Source organism: Chiloscyllium plagiosum, unplaced genomic scaffold, assembly GCF_037043375.1.
Source record: "Chiloscyllium plagiosum isolate Xiang-an unplaced genomic scaffold, Cpla_swu_hap1 HiC_scaffold_2, whole genome shotgun sequence".
Classification (NCBI taxonomy): Eukaryota; Metazoa; Chordata; class Chondrichthyes; order Orectolobiformes; family Hemiscylliidae; genus Chiloscyllium; species Chiloscyllium plagiosum.
Window position 1 is genome coordinate 48508255 of NW_028270140.1, and position 16899 is coordinate 48525153.

The window sequence follows — 16899 nt, forward strand, 5'->3', positions numbered from 1 at the left end:
GGACTCTCTAATCCAAGACAGAGAGAGATGTTTCTATGGCCAGCATTGAAAAATCAGAATGGTGTGTTGCCACCGTGGTGCCAGGATTAAGGATGTCTCAGAGAGGGTGCAGAATGTTCTCAAGGGGGAGAGGGCCTAGCAGGAGGTCATTATACACATTAGAACCAATGACACAGGAAGGGAAAAGGATGAGATTCTGAAGGGAGAATATAGAGAGTTAGGCAGGAATTTAAAAAGATGGCCCTCGAGAGTAGTAATATCTGGATTATTCCCGGTGTTGCGAGCTCGTGAGGGCAAGAAGAGGAGGATAGAGCAGATGAATGCATGGCTGAGGAGCTGGTGTATGGGGGAAGGATTCACATTTTTGGATCACTGGAATCTCTTCTGTGGTAGAAGTGACCTGTACAAGGAGGATGGATTGCACCTGAACTGGAAGGGGACTAATATACTGGCAAGGAGATTTGCTAGAGCAGCTCAGGAGGATTTAAACTAGCAAGGTGGTGGGGGGATCCAGGGAGATAGTGAGGAAAGAGATCAATCTGAGACTGGTACAGGTGAGAACAGAAGCAAGTCAAACAGTTAGGGCAGGCAGGGACAAGGTAGGACTAATAAATTAAACTGAATTTACTTCAATGTAAGAGGCCTAACAGGGAAGGCAGATGAACTCAGGGCATGGTTAGGGACATGGGACTGGGATATCATAACCATTAGAAACATGGCTCAGGGATGGACAGGACTGGTAGCTTAATGTTCCAGGATACAAATGCTACAGGAAGGACAGAAAGGGAGGCAAGAGAGGAGGGGGAGTGGCGTATTTGATAAGGGATAGCATTACAGCTGTACTGAGGGAGGATATTCTGGAAATACATCCAGGGAAGTTATTTGGGTGGAACTGAGAAATAGGAAAGGGATGATCACCTTATTGGGATTGTATTATAGACCGCCTAATAATCAGCAGGAAATTGAGAAACAAATTTGTAAGGAGATTTCAGTTATCTGTAAGAATAATATTTCCCCCCAGACGTGGTCGGCGATGCCCTCCACTGCATCTCTTCCACTTCCCGCTCCTCCGCCCTTGAGCCCCGCCCCTCCAACCGCCACCAGGACAGAATCCCACTGGTCCTCACCTACCACCCCACCAACCTCCATGTACAGCGTATCATCCGCCATCATTTCCGCCACCTCCAAACGGACCCCACCACCAGGGATATATTTCCCTCCCCTCCCCTATCAGCGTTCTGAAAAGACCACTCACTCCGTGACTCCCTCGTCAGGTCCACATCCCCACCAACCCAACCTCCACTCCCGGCACCTTCCCCTGCAACCACAAGAAATGCAAAACTTGCGCCCACACCTCCCCCCTTACTTCCCTTCAAGGCCCCAAGGGATACTTCCATATCCGCCACAAATTCACCTGCACCTCCACACACATCATCTATTGCATCCGCTGCACCCGATGTGGTCTCCTCTATATTGGGGAGACAGGCCGCCGACTTGCGGAACGTTTCAGAGAACACCTCTGGGACACCCGGACCAACCAATCCAACCACCCAGTGGCTCAACACTTCAACTCCCCCTCCCACTCCACCAAGGACATGCAGGTCCTTGGACTCCTCCATCACCAGACCATAGCAACACGACGGTTGGAGGAAGAGCGCCTCATCTTCCGCCTAGGAACCCCCCAACCACAAGGAATGAACTCAGATTTCTCCAGTTTCCTCATTTCCCCTCCCCCCACCTTGTCTCAGTCAAATCCCTCGAACTCAGCACCGCCTTCATAACCTGCAATCTTCTTCCTGACCTCTCTGCCCCCACTCCACTCCGGCCTATCACCTTCACCTTGACCTCCTTCCACCTATTGCATTTCCAACGCCCCTCCCCCAAGTCCCTCCTCACTACCTTTTATCTTAGCCTGCTGGACACACTTTCCTCATTCCTGAAGAAGGGCTTTTGCCCGAAACGTTGATTCTCCTATTCCTTGGATGCTGCCTGACCTGCTGCACTTTTCCAGCAACACATTTTCAGCCAACAATAATAACCACCCTATTATTCTTACAGATAACTGAAATCTCATTAACCACCCTATGGTAGAGGATTTTAACTTTCCAAACATAGACTGGGACTGCCATAGTGTTAAGAGTTTAGACGAAGAGGAATTTGTGAAGGGTGTACAAGAACATTTTCTGATTCAATATGTGGATGTACCTACTAGAGAAGGTGAAAAACTTGGCCTACTCTTGGGATTTAAGGCAGGTCCGTGACTGAGGTGTCAGTGGCGGGGGAGCACTTTGGGGCCAGGAACCATATTCTATCAGTTTTAAAATAGTGATGGAAAAGGATAGACCAGATCTAAAAGTTGAAGTTCGCAGGTAAAGACATGGCTGGAAAATGGGAAGCCTTCACAAATGAGATAACTAGAGTTCAGAGACAGTAATTCCAGTTAGGGTGTAAGGAAAAGCTGGTAGGTATAGGGAATGCTGCAAGATGAGAGAAATTGAGGGTTTGGTTAAGAAAAAGAAGGAAAAATAGGTCAGGTATAGACAAGATAGATTGAATGAATCCTTAGAACATATAAAGACAGTACGAGTGTACATAAGAGAGAAATGAGGATAGCAAAAAGGGGACATGAGATAGCATTGGCAAATTGAGTTAAGGAGAATCCAAAGGGTTTTTACAAATACATTAAGGGAAATAGGGAGAGAATAGGGCCCCTCAGGGATCAGCAAGGCAGCCTTTTTTGTGGAGCTGCAGGAGATGGAGAAGATACTAAATTAGTATTTTGCATCAGTGTTTCCTGTGAAAAAGGACATGGAAGATAGAGAATGCAGGGAAATAGATGGCAACATCTTGAAAAATGTCCATATTACAGAGGAGGAAATGCTGGATGCCTTGAAACACATAAAAGTGGATAAATCCCCTTGGACCTGATCATGTGTACCCTGGAACTCTGTGGGAAGCTAGGGAAGTGACTTTTGGGCGCTGTGCTGAGATATTTGTATCATTGATAGTCACAGGTGAGGTGCCACAAGACTGGAGGTTGGCAAACATGGTGCCACTATTTAAGAACGGTGGTGAGGATAAGCTAAGGAGCTACAAATTAGTGAGCCTGACGTAGATGGTGGGCAAATTGTTGAAGGGAATCCTGAGGGACAGGATGTACATGTATTTGGAAAGGCAAGGACTGATTAGGGTTAGTCAACATGGCTTTGTGCATGGGAAATCATGTGTCACAAACTTGATTGAGTTTTTTGAAGAAGTAACAAAGAGGATTGATGAGAGCAGAGCAGTGGACATGATCTATATAGACTTCAGTGAGGTGTTCGACAAGGTTCCCCATGGGAGACTGGTTAGTAAAGTTCGATCTCATGGAATACAGGGAGAACTAGCCATTTGGATACAGAACTGGCTCAAAGCTAGAAGACAGAGGGTGGTGATGGAGTGTCGTTTTTCAGACTGAGGCCTGTGACCAGTGGAGTGCCACAAGGATCGGTGCTGGGTCCACTACTTTTTGTCATTAACATAAATGATTTGGATGTGAGATTAAGAGGCATAGTTAGTAAGTTTGCAAATGACGCCAAAATTGGAGGTGTAGCGGACAGCGAAAAAGGTTACCTCAGCTTGCAACGTGATCTTAATCAGATGGGCCAATGGGCTGAAAAGTGGCAGATGGAGTTTAATTCACAAATGTGAGGTGCTGCATTTTGGAAAAGCAAATCTTAGCAGGACTTATACACTTAATGGTAAGGTCCTAGGGAGTGTTGCTGAACAAAGAGACCTCAGAGTACAGGTTCATAGCTCCTTGAAAGTGGAGTCGCAGGTAGATAGGATAGTGAAGAAGGCGTTTGGTAGACTTTCCTTTATTGGTCAGAGTATTGAGTACAGGAGTTGGGAGGTCATGCTGCAGCTGTACAGGACATTGGTCAGGCCACTGTCGGAATATTGCGTGCAATTCTGGTCTTCTTCCTATCGGAAAGATGTTGTGAAACTTGAAAGGGTTTAGAAAAGATTTACAAGGATGTTGCCTGGGTTGGAGGATTTGAGCTATAGGGAGAGGTTGACTCGGCTGCGGCTATTTTTGGAGGCTGAGGGGTGACCTTATAGAGGGTCATGGATAGGTTAAATAGACAAAGTCTCTTCCCTGGGTTGGGGGAGTCCAGAACTAGAGGGCATAGATTTAGGGTGAGAGGGGAAAGATATAAAAGACACCTAAGGGGCAACTATTTTACAGAGAGGGTAGTGCATGTATGGAATGAGCTGCCTGAGAAAGTGGTGGAGGCTGGTACAAATGCAACATTTAAAAGGCATCTGGATATATGAACAGGAAGAGTTTGGAGGGATATGGGCCGGGTGCTGGCAGGTGGGACAGATTGGGTTGGGACATCTGGTTGGTATGGGTGGGTTGTACCAAAGGGTCTGTTTCCATGCTGTATATCTCTACGATTTTATGATAGTGATCAGCTTTTCTTCTTCCAGCCCATTATTCAACTTCAGTTTCTCCTGCAAGCTTTGACTCCAATTTATTTGATCCAAATCTATTCACAGATCTCTGATGCTGGTTCTCCCCCAGTTGACTATTCTTACCTTGGATTATTCATGATCATTTAGGAAAATTATCTAAATCCTTAAAAGGCAATGATAATTGTCCCCCAAATGTTCCCTCACAGAAACCTTATTTACTTGTTCCACCTCATTGCTAAGAAACTGGTTGCGTTGTGTCTCCTTTCTTGTGGACTGAAAACATACTGCTGACAGAAATTCTTAAGCACAATGTAGAAATATTTATCTCTCTCTGTTCTTAATTGTAGTTCCATCCCAGTCAATATGCAGATAATCCCTTACATTATAATTTTTCTATAATGCTTCCACCAGTCTGTAATTTCCTTGGAAATTTGCCCTCTGCATCCTTCACTACTTGATGACCTACAGGCTACATTGAACAAAACAATTACACCTTATTTTGTTCTGAAACTGTACCACATCAATTCTGTCCTCGAATCCATTGGGAAATCAACTTTCTCCAGTACTGTAATCCTTTCCTTAATCAATTCTATCACCCTTATTCCTTTCCTGCCTTTTCTAGCTTTTCTGAATTCTAGTAACCAGAAGTATTTAACAGGGAGTTCCTGGTATTGGAAGAACTTCAGCAAGTTGCAACGTATCAAACAGTGTCCCAGTATAGCCAATGCAATTGTTCCCTCACAATATCAGGAACCCCGGCAGGAAGAGAGGGAGCCTCCCCAATATCAGGATCTCCTATTGGATGAAAGTACCAAATTCTGGTGTCCTGAATGACATTGCTTCCTCCATCAAAAACAGATCATGTGTCACATTTGCTGCCTCTGTATCATCATGGTGCTTTGTTTCCATCTGCCACAGCAGAAGATGTACTTAATTCAAAATGTACTTATTTTCAAACAAAGGGTAGAAGACAGTCTGATCTCAACCCTCCATGTTTCTTACACATTACGAGCATTTTCTTACTTTTAAGTGATTGGAAGGAAGCATTAAACAGGGGTTCAACTGAGGATCCAAGAACAGGAGAGGCACCAGCAGTGCCCATGATTACTCTTTCTGGTCCTGCCCATGATACAGTCAGTTCTGCTATAATACACGTTTCTGCAACGCAAAACGGTTATCACATGACTGAAGAATTTAGACCGTTATTTGTAGAATGTGAACATTCCTTCCCTGTATCGGCTATAACACGATTCCAGCCCCATTAGTTTAAATGGTGCTGCTATTGCGTGATTTTCTTATAACGCAGGGTCATGCAGGAATGGAACTATTGCATTATATCAGAATCAACTGTATAAGGAGCAGGAACAGACAATGATTAGTTTACAAAACAACTAGGCAGAAAGATTCTCACCATAATCTTGAAGCCTCTTGGCAACATCTACTGCTTCGATGTTAGCTGTTTTCTTGAATGGCCGCACATCCAAGATGAACTCGTGAGCCACGTAACCTATTAAAACATTTTCAGATGTTTAGTATAGCACACAGGACTTTGAAAAATAGTTCTCCTCCAGCGTGACAATGAAGCAACCAACACAATACCAAAAACAAAATCAACATGACCCAAAGAATTATCCAGTAACAAGAAGTGTCATGAGGTACAAACGCCATGGGTCTCAATCTTTATCTAGATGATAGAAATTCTATCCAAATATTTTAATTGGTTACTTCCGAAGCACCAGAATTCTTCCTGCTTGAAATATACAAGGCAAAGTACCAACCAATGATAAGACTTACAATTATGAAGCAGGAGTTCCACACTTAAAAAGCTTTTCAATACAGTGTCTTTATATGTTTGCCCTTGTTCAATTATCCTTCAGATACAGTAACAATGGAAATAGAGGATTACGTGCTTATGCAATGATCTAACACCACTGCTGGCCATCAGTACATGGCATCTGAGCAGACATGTTACCAGACTGTTACATGCGGCTCTGAGATAGATTGAATTTAAAGTAGCATCTTTGATGGTGGTTGGAGAGTAGTCACAGTTGAAGTAGAATGGTTTTTTTTCCTCAGTGCAGTCAATTGTTCAGTCCAGGTGTGAAGAATTGTAAATGCTTTGGTGTCTCAAAACATTATCTGCAACTGAGGAACTGAATCCTAGCAATGGGCCAACGGATACGAAATCAAGCTTCTTCGAAGTGCAGGGGTGCTGATATAACAGAAACCGCAAACCAAATGTTTTGTGGTTTATCCTGGTGTGACCAACCAGGCTGCCCCTAGCTGACAGATCTTGCTGCTAACAATCACCAGGCTCCTCAATTTTGACACCACACAGATCGTTCCGGGCTGAACAGGCACCATGAGCCATGTTTTGTTATTGCGGTTTGGAGCGGTGACAGAAGTGATGCACGGAAGGAGAGGGCACTTCTTCATTTTTCACTGGCCAGAGAGAAACAGGAGAGGCTGGAGTGAGATCAGGCCTGCAGAATCCCCATTGGTGTGGGGTGCACCAGACTGTAGCCTACAAAGGCTACGCATGATGATGGGGAGATACTGCTCATTAACATGCAGTCCTGCCCAGACCCTGCCAATCAGCACCAGGGATATTTGCAGCAGAGACAACATATTCAACCTGCACCAGTCAGCTATACCCTTTGGCACAGTGCAAAGAATCAGAAGCTGGCCACTGGGTGCCATGGGATACCCATTCTACATGCACCTTGAGACTCCCTTCACCATCTCATCATGTGAAGATACAGAAGCAAGAGGAATCAGAAAGGAGCAAACCAAGGATGGCAGCCTGAAAGAATGCTTCTTCTGTCTTGACTGGTCGCAGGATGCCCACCAGCAAATACTAGCTCAGATGTCCAAGTCTGCTGCATCTACTATAACATCGCTGGCACGATGGCACTCATGTTGTCACCAGGGCTTCAAACACTGGCTCGAGAGAGGAGGACAAAGGCAGCAGGCATCCTTTGATCTGCACAAACTGTCCCTGAGCTAATACTCAAGCTCCATTCTCATTCAATGAAGTTGGACTCCCAAATAATTACTGTTTTTAATTCTAGCTGACTCCATGCCCTTTTCCATACTTAGTCCACGTACACCTTATGATGCTATGTTCATGGTTATCTGTAGGGAAGCAAGGTGACTCAGTGGTTAGCATGGCTGCCTCATAGCGTCATGGACCTGGGTTCGATTCCAGCCTCAGGCACCTGTCTCTGTGGAGTTTGCACATTCTCCCAGTGTCTGCATGAATTTCCTCCAGATGCTCCAGTTTCCTCCCACACTCCAAAGATGTGCAGGCCAGGTGAGTTGGCTATGTTAAGTTGCCCATAGTGCCCAGGGATGTGTAAGTTGGGTGCATTAGTTGGGGTAAAATGTAGGGGAATGCATCTGGATGGGTTACTCTTTGGAGGGTCAGTGTGGACTTGTTGGGCCAAAGGGCATGTTTCCACACTGAAGGGAATCTATGATTCAGATTTTCCCTCAGTCACACTGGATTCACTTGATCTACGTTATTCAGCAATAAGTCCTTTCCTGTTGGACTTGAAACATTCGCATGTAAAAAATTTATTTGAACACTCTTTTAGAAACTCTACCTCCTCTCTGCCATTTACATTATCACCGTCTCGGTCTGTATTAGGATTATAACTGTTCTATAACTCTTGCACCACTCTGTAAATTCGTCTAAAGCTTTCCCATTCACTGGGAACATTAACAGTACACTCAATGTAATGATTACCTTTAATACTTTCAACAGAATTGTTTCTATCTTTGATCCTCTAGGGCACCTGCTTTTCCAACACTATAGTATTATCTATAATCAATACTGCCATCCCTCCTCCTTTCATTCCATCCCTAATTGTCCTAAACACCAGGCCTATTTCAGAGCCAGCCCTATCATTTTTGAGCTAGATCTTCACTAATCACGAAGAAGGGCTTATGCCCAAAACGTCGATTCTCCTGTTCCTTGGATGCTGCCTGACCTGCTGCGCTTTTCCAGCAACACCTTTTCAGCTCTGATCTCCAGCATCTACAGTCCTCACTTTCTCCTTCACTAATCACGTTATACTTTCACATGACTAATTGCATATGCAGCTCACCAATTTTATTCACCACAGTTGATGACCTCCTAGCTCGGTGCAGTGGCGTGCTCCCATAGGGGCCTCCTGGCGTGGCGATGGCGACCTCCCAGCCTGGCATGGCGACCTTCTCGCCTCCTGGCTTGATGCGTGCGGTGTGGAGCCAGGGCCTGGTGCAGACTGGAAGCTACGTGTCGGTGTGGTCTGCTGTACTGAAATTCTGGACATTTTATTTCTGTATTGTCTAAAATCTTGTCACTAAAGAAGTTGTGCCGAGGTATGTTTGTATCTAAATTGTGCTGTAATTGGCGATGTATAAACTTTTCAACTATACTAATTAAGTATATGTGACAATAAAGGCTACTCCTCTATTCTTCTTCCTCTTATGGATGCATGCACAGTCAAGGGAACAGGAGAATCGACGTTTCGGGCATAAGCCCTTCTTCAGGCGTGGCGATGGCAACCTCCCAGCCTGGCATGGCGACCTTCTCGCCTCCTGAAGAAGGGCTTATGCCCGAAACGTCAATTCTCCTGTTCCCTGGATGCTGCCTGACCTGCTGCACTTTTCCAGCAACACATTTTCAGCTCTGATCTCCAGCATCTGCAGACCTCACTTTCTCCTGCATGCACAGTCAACCCAATTTACACCTTAGTGTAAATTTGCACGACATCATATTCAAAGCTCATGTTATACCCACACATTTCCTACTCTAATGTAATTACTTACCATCAATAATTCAATGGTGCGGATAGAATGAAGACGTTGGGACTGTTCTTCTTGGAGACGAGGTGGTTGAGAGGAGAACTGATTGAGGTTTTCAAAACTATAAGCCGGTTGAATAAAGTAGATAGTGGGAAGCTATTCCAACTCATAACAGAAAGAGAGGGCACAGATTTAAAATGATTGGGCAAACAAACAATTGGGGATGTAACAGAAACCTTTTTCACACAGCGACTAGTTTGAATGCACTGCTTGAAAACGTGGTGGAAGCAGTTTCTGTTGACGCATTCAATAGGGCATTGGTTGATTATTTCGGATAGAAATGGTGTGCAGGGATTTAGGGAAAAGGCAGAAGATTAACACGAGGTAAAAGAAACAGTGGACACATGATGCACTGTAAAATTCTGTAAATCTGTGAATATAAACTACCAACTCAAAGCAGTATTTAACAATTTTATCAAACAGTACTTCCAATCAGTGCATATTAGTCTAATTGATTCCCCTCTATTTATTTCCATCACACCAGTCTTAAAATGCTCCCTGCCTTCCCTGCAGCTCCTGTGCATTGATAATCCAGTGGCTGCTGGTTTTCACTGGGAAATGTTGTGAATGGTCTCACTGGGCAGCTCTGGGCCTTGTGTGTCTGGCTTCTGAATGGACCTTCTTGGCATGTGCAGCAGTATACCAACAGAGATAGAACGCTGGCACAAACACAGCCCTCCTGCTATGTCGTAGTGGGTCAATTCATCGCCAAGCCTCAGAAACCCACATAACAAGTTGTGGGGTGAGGGTGGGGGGAGGTGGGACAGGTTTTCAGCACACTGAAATGTAGCACATATCCCGCTAAGCACTGCCATCCTCAGCCTTTGCAGCAACCATCTGAACCTGCATGGCACAGGGTCGGGCATGGGTTGTTCTGAAGGCCTCAGTCTGGTTCTACAGTGCCAGCACAGTGGTGGACACAAACCTTGATCATCAGATGCTGTTTTACACTTGGGTCTGCGAGGGCTGCTGGTGGCGTTGGCCAACACTCCCGCATTGGACAGGCGAGGCTCCACTTTCCATGTAAGGAAGCCCTCTGCCAAGTTGATGCCAATCCCCTCCATCCCTTGACAGTGGGCACAGGCTCTGCAGCAGGGCATTTCTGTCAGCCTTTTCATCTTTCGTTGAAGTCCTCGTCAGCAGAAAGTGTGAATTTGATCCCGACCTTTGGTGATCTTGGCGAATGCACTGTCATTTCTAACTCGTGCTGGATGGCTCACCCAAAGCTGATCCAGACACAAGGTCACTGGGATGACGTGATGGGGCTGCCTCCTCACAGAACATTGGCTGTTCTGTTGACAATGAGGCTGCAGAGACCAGGCAGGCAGTGAGTTCCTGAAACAGGAATGTAGATGGAATGCTGGGTGCAAAGCAGGAGGACTACATGTGAGATGAGAGCTCAGAAGGGACAGTAGGCAGAAACATATCATCGCCCTGATGCAACAGCCTCATTCACGACCAGTCCCTTAGTGCAAAACACTGTCTTCCCCAGGTGGCTCAAGAGATACATGTGAGCCAGTTCTCTACTACTCGCAGAGGTTGTGGGCCACCATGTCCAGTAACACTGAGAAGAATGTCAGTCAGAATGTTGCAAGTGTTGGATAATACATCTATTCAGCAATAGCAGATGTACGTATGTAGAAGCCACTGAGAGATGGTGGGAGGCTGATGGCATTGGTATGTGCGAGGATAAGGTGGATTATCGGAATGTAAATTTGGAGTTCCGATGAGTGAGTGATGGAGCTGAGACACATTGATAGTTAGGACAGGTGCACGGCAGATACCACTGGAATGTGCATTCACTGATTATTCTAGGTGTGTGAGGTTACTGAACATTTTCTGGTGCTGCAGCCAAACTAGCAAAGCCTGACGCTGGGAGTTGATCTTCTTACGTAACTCCTTCAATTTTTTGCTCAAGGTGTGTCTTGAAGGTCTCCTATAGAAACATGACATCCCTCGGTTTTTCCTCCTTTGTCACTCAAGCCTCCAGTAGCACACCAGAAAACCTGGGATCCCTTTCCCAATTGTTCCATTTGCTATGCTTTGCCCTCTAGCCAAACCGTCCTCAGAAGGTGTGCAGTAGCTTGAGGCGAAAGAGCGTAGATTATTTTTGTTTAAGAGGTTCAAGTGTGCTGGTCAATGTATACTGCTGGGATCCCAACTGATTATAGGGCCCAGTCAATAGCAAACTCTGTACTGGACTGCGTACTTGAATCATTTGGATCAGTTAGGAAGCATGACTCAGTAGGAGTGGTGCAGGGTAATATTACATCTTGTTTCCCAAGCTCAATAAGAGTCTAATGTATTTTATCTCAATGCTTTCACGACAGAAAACTTGACAGAACATTTGAGGCTGCATGTTAATATAGACTAAACAGGAACATCGAGTTCTTTAAAAAATTGTTAAAAATGAGTGTCAATGATGGACCTGATTTTCCAGGTATTCTTGATACCAGATGCTCTCCTACAGGTTTCTCTCCATATGAAGACAGGTGCCCGCTGTTCCCAAATGAACCAGAATGGAATTTGTTGCATGACCTTCACTGAGTAAAGATCGTAAACAAAATACAATTATTGGGATACCGCAAACAGATGGATTTAATTTAATATCATAACCAAAAATCCACACAATCGCTTTGTTTTTTTTTGTTTTTAAGAAAATTACAATAGATGGAAGCATCCATCAGTGATGGTTCAAATTAACTGTATTTTCTTTTAAGACTTTAACTGTAATGTGTTGCCAGATTTGGTCTTCTATTTGATCTTGTTCATAATTGAAGCTCAGATTTGAACTTCAGAGAAACAGGACTTTCTCTCCAAATCTGGCAGGTGGAGTGACTTCATTATTACAACGTGAACACAGGGGAGGTGGAATTGATCTTCTTGACAAAACACCTCTGGGAAGGATTCTCAAATCATCTACTAACATCAAAAACTTGCACTTACACAGCCCTTCAACACAGTAAAACATCTCAAGATGCTTTGCAAGAATATTCTTCATCTTGAGATCTCTGCCCAGGGTCAGGTCCTCTGCAATTATTTGCTGACCAATACTTTTTGTTTACTGTGGGTAGGGTGATGAAAGCAGGCAGTGAGTCTACCTCAACAGGAACAAGGTTCTAACAGTGTTGTGGTGCTAATCTGATCCAGACGCCAACCATCTAGCAAACTGAACATACCTGCTCCGTCCCTGCAAAAGAGGACTATTGAGCACAATGTGACACACAGCAACAGGAAGAGGTATTAAGAAAGACAGTAGCAGATAATTGAAAACACAACCTCAAATGAAGGAGTCAGTAAGATCAGGAATGTGCAAGTGACCACAACTGGAGGAGCAGTGTGGTCTCCAAGATTTGTTTGGCTGGAGGAGAGAGTATAGAGATAGGCAGGAGGAAAGGCTATACTGGGATTTTTAAAACAAGGCTAAGATTTATAAAATTGACAATGCCAGACCAGGAGCCAAAATAGGTCAGTGAGTGTAATAGTGATGAGTGAATGGCACTTGATGGGAGTTTAGATGTGGGAGCCGACATTTGGATGAATATCAGTTCACACCTGGTGGAAGATGGGAAGCTGACAAAGACAGCACAGAAATATTTGACTCATGAGATTACAAAGAACTAGGGTTTCAAATGAGTTGCTTCAGCGGCCATGCACAAAATTCAATAAAACCATGTATCAAACACTATAGATGAATAAGTTGCATTCACAGGAAAGGTCTGTTCTACAGCCATGTTGTCAAGACCATTTAGGATCTTTCACACTTTAGTCAAGTCACTCTTCACTCTTCTAAAGCCCAGCCTTTCCAATCTTTCCTCAGAACTCAACTCGCTCATTCTACGTGTCTATGTAGTAAACCACCAGCGAATACTTAAAACGCGTGCAGCTTGTCATCCTCATGTAATTGAGTTTTTAAACAAAACAAGTTGGGAGTTATGGGACTAGCTAAAAGGTGATAATGATGTAGTGACGTACAAACATCGCTCTCTCTCTCTGGGTGGGAGCAGTGAAAAATACAGTCAGCAGGAAAATGCTTAGGACTTTCTAAGAAACACAGTAAATAACAGACAGCCAAAAATTCTCCAAAAGGTGGCTTTACTTCAGTGGAACATACATCATTGCAGATTTTTTTATGCACGGTAGTCAAAATAGAGACAAGATGATAATATAACCTAATCCCTCAATGACTACTGACAAAAGCAAGTCAGCATATGATACCTTCCAATGAGTGAAACTAACTTCTCACAAAATGGTTCTGCTGCATATTTAATGTTTTGCTCCACAGGCACATTTATCCATAATGAGCGTTTTACACAAAGCCCAGCAAAAACAAATTTTAAAACTAATACAGAATGAAAGTGCACACACGATAAACCAACACACTTTGCCAACTAAATAGCTCAGAGGGTCACAATCCACATTGAGACTGAGTACCGAGTTCAAATTCTTGCCATCAAGGTCACGAAACAGCGTAAACTAGGGGACGACATAATTTCAACTTTAGATTAAAATGGACAGAAAAGTACTTGAAAACTGTTCACAGAACGAGGATCAAAAGTGGTACAGAATGAGAACAAGGGGCACGTGTAATCAAACTCTGAGTGCTACATTGAGAAACCTGAGAAAGAGCCCATAAAACGACATTATAATCCAAGTTAAATTACATTGACACGTTTCCCAAACCACAAAAAAACCTCCAGCATGAATTATTGCAGTAAAAAGGTGAAATGAACTTCAGCCACATACTTTCTGGATTAATCAAGCCTTGTGCATCGCAAATTAAAGGGCCTCAGCTATGAAAACAACTGCTGTGAGGAAGGGTCATGGGAACTGAAATATTAACACTGCTTTCTCTTCACAAACACTACTGGACCTGCTGAGTTTCTCCAGCAATTTCTGTTTTTGTTTCAGACTTCCAGTATCCTCAGGTCTTTGTTTAACTGCCTCTCTCTCTGTTCTCTGAACTCAAGTGCACTTTAAATCTGAAGAAACAGTTGCTGTAAACTGTGACCTCTAATTGATAAGTCAGGGACCTTTATAAGCCAATCAGCCACCCTTTGCCTCTTGCAAATCCGTGGAAGGATTTGGAAAAGGAAAAGAAAGAAGAAACCTTTTGTCAGCAAGAATCAGCTCAACAGGTCTTGTGAACAAAGGTCACTGAACTGCTTCCCCAGTTTCTCCCATTAATGCTTTTCTTTCTCTGTCTGTCTGATGGTGTGTACGCTTGTGCAAATAAGGGAAATTTATAAGGGGTTTAAAGTTTTAATTACTAGTGTTACTTACCTTTAGTTTATAACAGTTTACCTGTAAATAGCATTTAATTACTTGTAATAAATAATAATTCTTGGTGGTACAGAAGCTTGGTGCAGATCTTCTATCAGCCCGGGTCTGATAATCTAGTAAACTGTGAAATCTTTGTATACTTATTTTATAATCTTTAACTTTTGTGATGACTCTTGGGAGTAGTTGGGTTACTTTTCAGTGCATTCTCTCAATGAAACACAAGAATAGTGCTGCTTGTGGCTCAAAAAAAAGCAGATATATTGCCTCCCCACAGCATTCCAATTTTAAGATTCGCCTCTTGTTAACTTTGTGTGCTCACTCAATGGGATCTCTGACTTCCTGGAGCTCCACATCTATGGCATCAACAATCTTCTACTTCACCACAAGCTTAGAGAGCTCAACCAGCTCAGTGGTCAGACTTCCTCCACCCTTGCAAGAGCTTGTCCCCAGTCCCCTGCTTCCCTAAACCCTATGATGTCTGAGTGTGCAAACCCAATCTTAAGACTCGTCCCGGTCCTCTCGCATATCTGCAATTTCCAAGCATTCACCTCTGCCAGTCTCTGGACTTCTTACACAATTTACCCTCCCGCCCCTCCAACCTTCCTTCCCCATCACAGTGATCTCTTACTTACCTGGGATCAGCTGCCCTGCTACTGTCTCGACCAATGGGCAGTCAGCCTCTCAACGAAGCTGGCTAGTGGGCAGGAAAGCTGTGGAGAAAACGTAAGAGAAGTCCTGCAGTTCACTTCTGCAGGACATTCAACAAACCCGTGAGTCTTGATTTCCCAGTCGAAAGTTCTGCCCTTGCTGGCTCCACAGCCGTGAATAAATATTGCTGCCAATGGTGTTGACGTACTGATGGTTGTTACATCTCTCACTGGTGGCGGTGATGAATCAAGAGCATTATAAACAGCAACAGAGTTCACTCACTGACACAATAGTTAAATAGTGCTGATACAAGTGTCATGATTTTCTTGAAGTGCAATGATTACACAATCAATTTAATCCCCTTCTAATGACTGGTTTGGAGGAAGAAAGGGGGCATTTAATTAGCCTGGAGGATGGCAGGTAGGACCACACTGCCTTCCTGCCTCTGCCTTGATTAGATGATCGCACCCCACTGCCAATTGAGGCTCTTAATTAGGCAATTAACACCGGTACATTCAGACCACCTACACACATATCCACACTCACAATAACAGATACATAATATATATACACACACACATACACCACGTTGGTGAGAATCTTCTTCATATGAACACAATTAATACAATTACGTTATAAATTTGTTTATCAAGTACAGTCTTCCGCGATTAGAGTGCATCATCTCCCACTGAAAAACCACATTTTCACTTAAAGTTAGCAAGTGTAATTTATGATTTGGCCATTCGTTACTGAGCCCCTCAATGGGTTGTCAATTTAGTTGAATTAATTTAATTCAGCTTAATTGATTACAATTTAAAATAACATACAATATAGACAAACAAAGTAATGATGAAAAACATCAAAGTTCCTTGATAATAACACTAAGAGAATCCAGAAACTTTTCCTCAAAGTTTGATCCTGCTTGTCACTCTGCTCTCATGACTGAGTGCAGGAAAACAAACTGGACACATTTGGTTAAATGAATCATTTCATTACATACACTTAAGTATACTTGCACAGTCACAAATTAACGCAGAAAAATCTGTTTTTTATGTGTTGCATAATCTGCTTACCTCACCTATACATCTATTATCTAGCAGGCCAATAGACTGGGCCTGCTATTCTCAGGAAAGTAAAGTGCTGCTGTGCCAAACCTAATCACAAACAATCGAGTCTAATATAATACAGATCAGTGTACCGCGAGTCATCTACAGTGGGAAGGAGGACCTAATGACTCTTTTTACTGTCTCTAAGTTTCATTTCATTTACTAAAACAAGTTTCTTTTATTTAAACAGTAGAGACAAATTAAGACCATCGCTATTACAGCAACATCATCCCGGTTGAGCAAAGGAGGCACAATCATTGAATTAACTGTGCTTCCCTGTTTTGACTGAACATACCCAGAACAAGAAATCAACTAGAAGCCATCATAGATGGATCTCATTCCAGTAGGCTCAACCCACCTTTCTTATTGGCTCACCTTTCAGGAGGGCAGTACTCCAGTAGCAGCTCACCTCCAATGGCGTGGATTCTATTGCCAAACACAGAAAGACATGATCCCTGACCCTGGAGAGGAGTTGGAAAGAAGCCATTTCTCAACCTGGCTGATGCAGGTCCCTCATGTTTGGGAGTGGAGGTGGGGAGAGGAGGGTCTCTTG

At 43.7% G+C, this 16899-nt stretch overlaps 1 protein-coding gene across 2 annotated transcripts in view; it reads right to left on the reverse strand.

The window, feature by feature from the left end:
• gldc (glycine dehydrogenase (decarboxylating)) overlaps nucleotides 1–16899 on the reverse strand; it is a 175215-nt gene that overhangs the window by 22486 nt on the left and 135830 nt on the right. For both annotated transcript variants that reach the window (XM_043715133.2, XM_043715152.2), the window contains one exon: nucleotides 5870–5965. In XM_043715133.2, the coding sequence (XP_043571068.1) occupies nucleotides 5870–5965 (96 nt within the window). The remainder of the gene's footprint in view (nucleotides 1–5869; nucleotides 5966–16899) is intronic.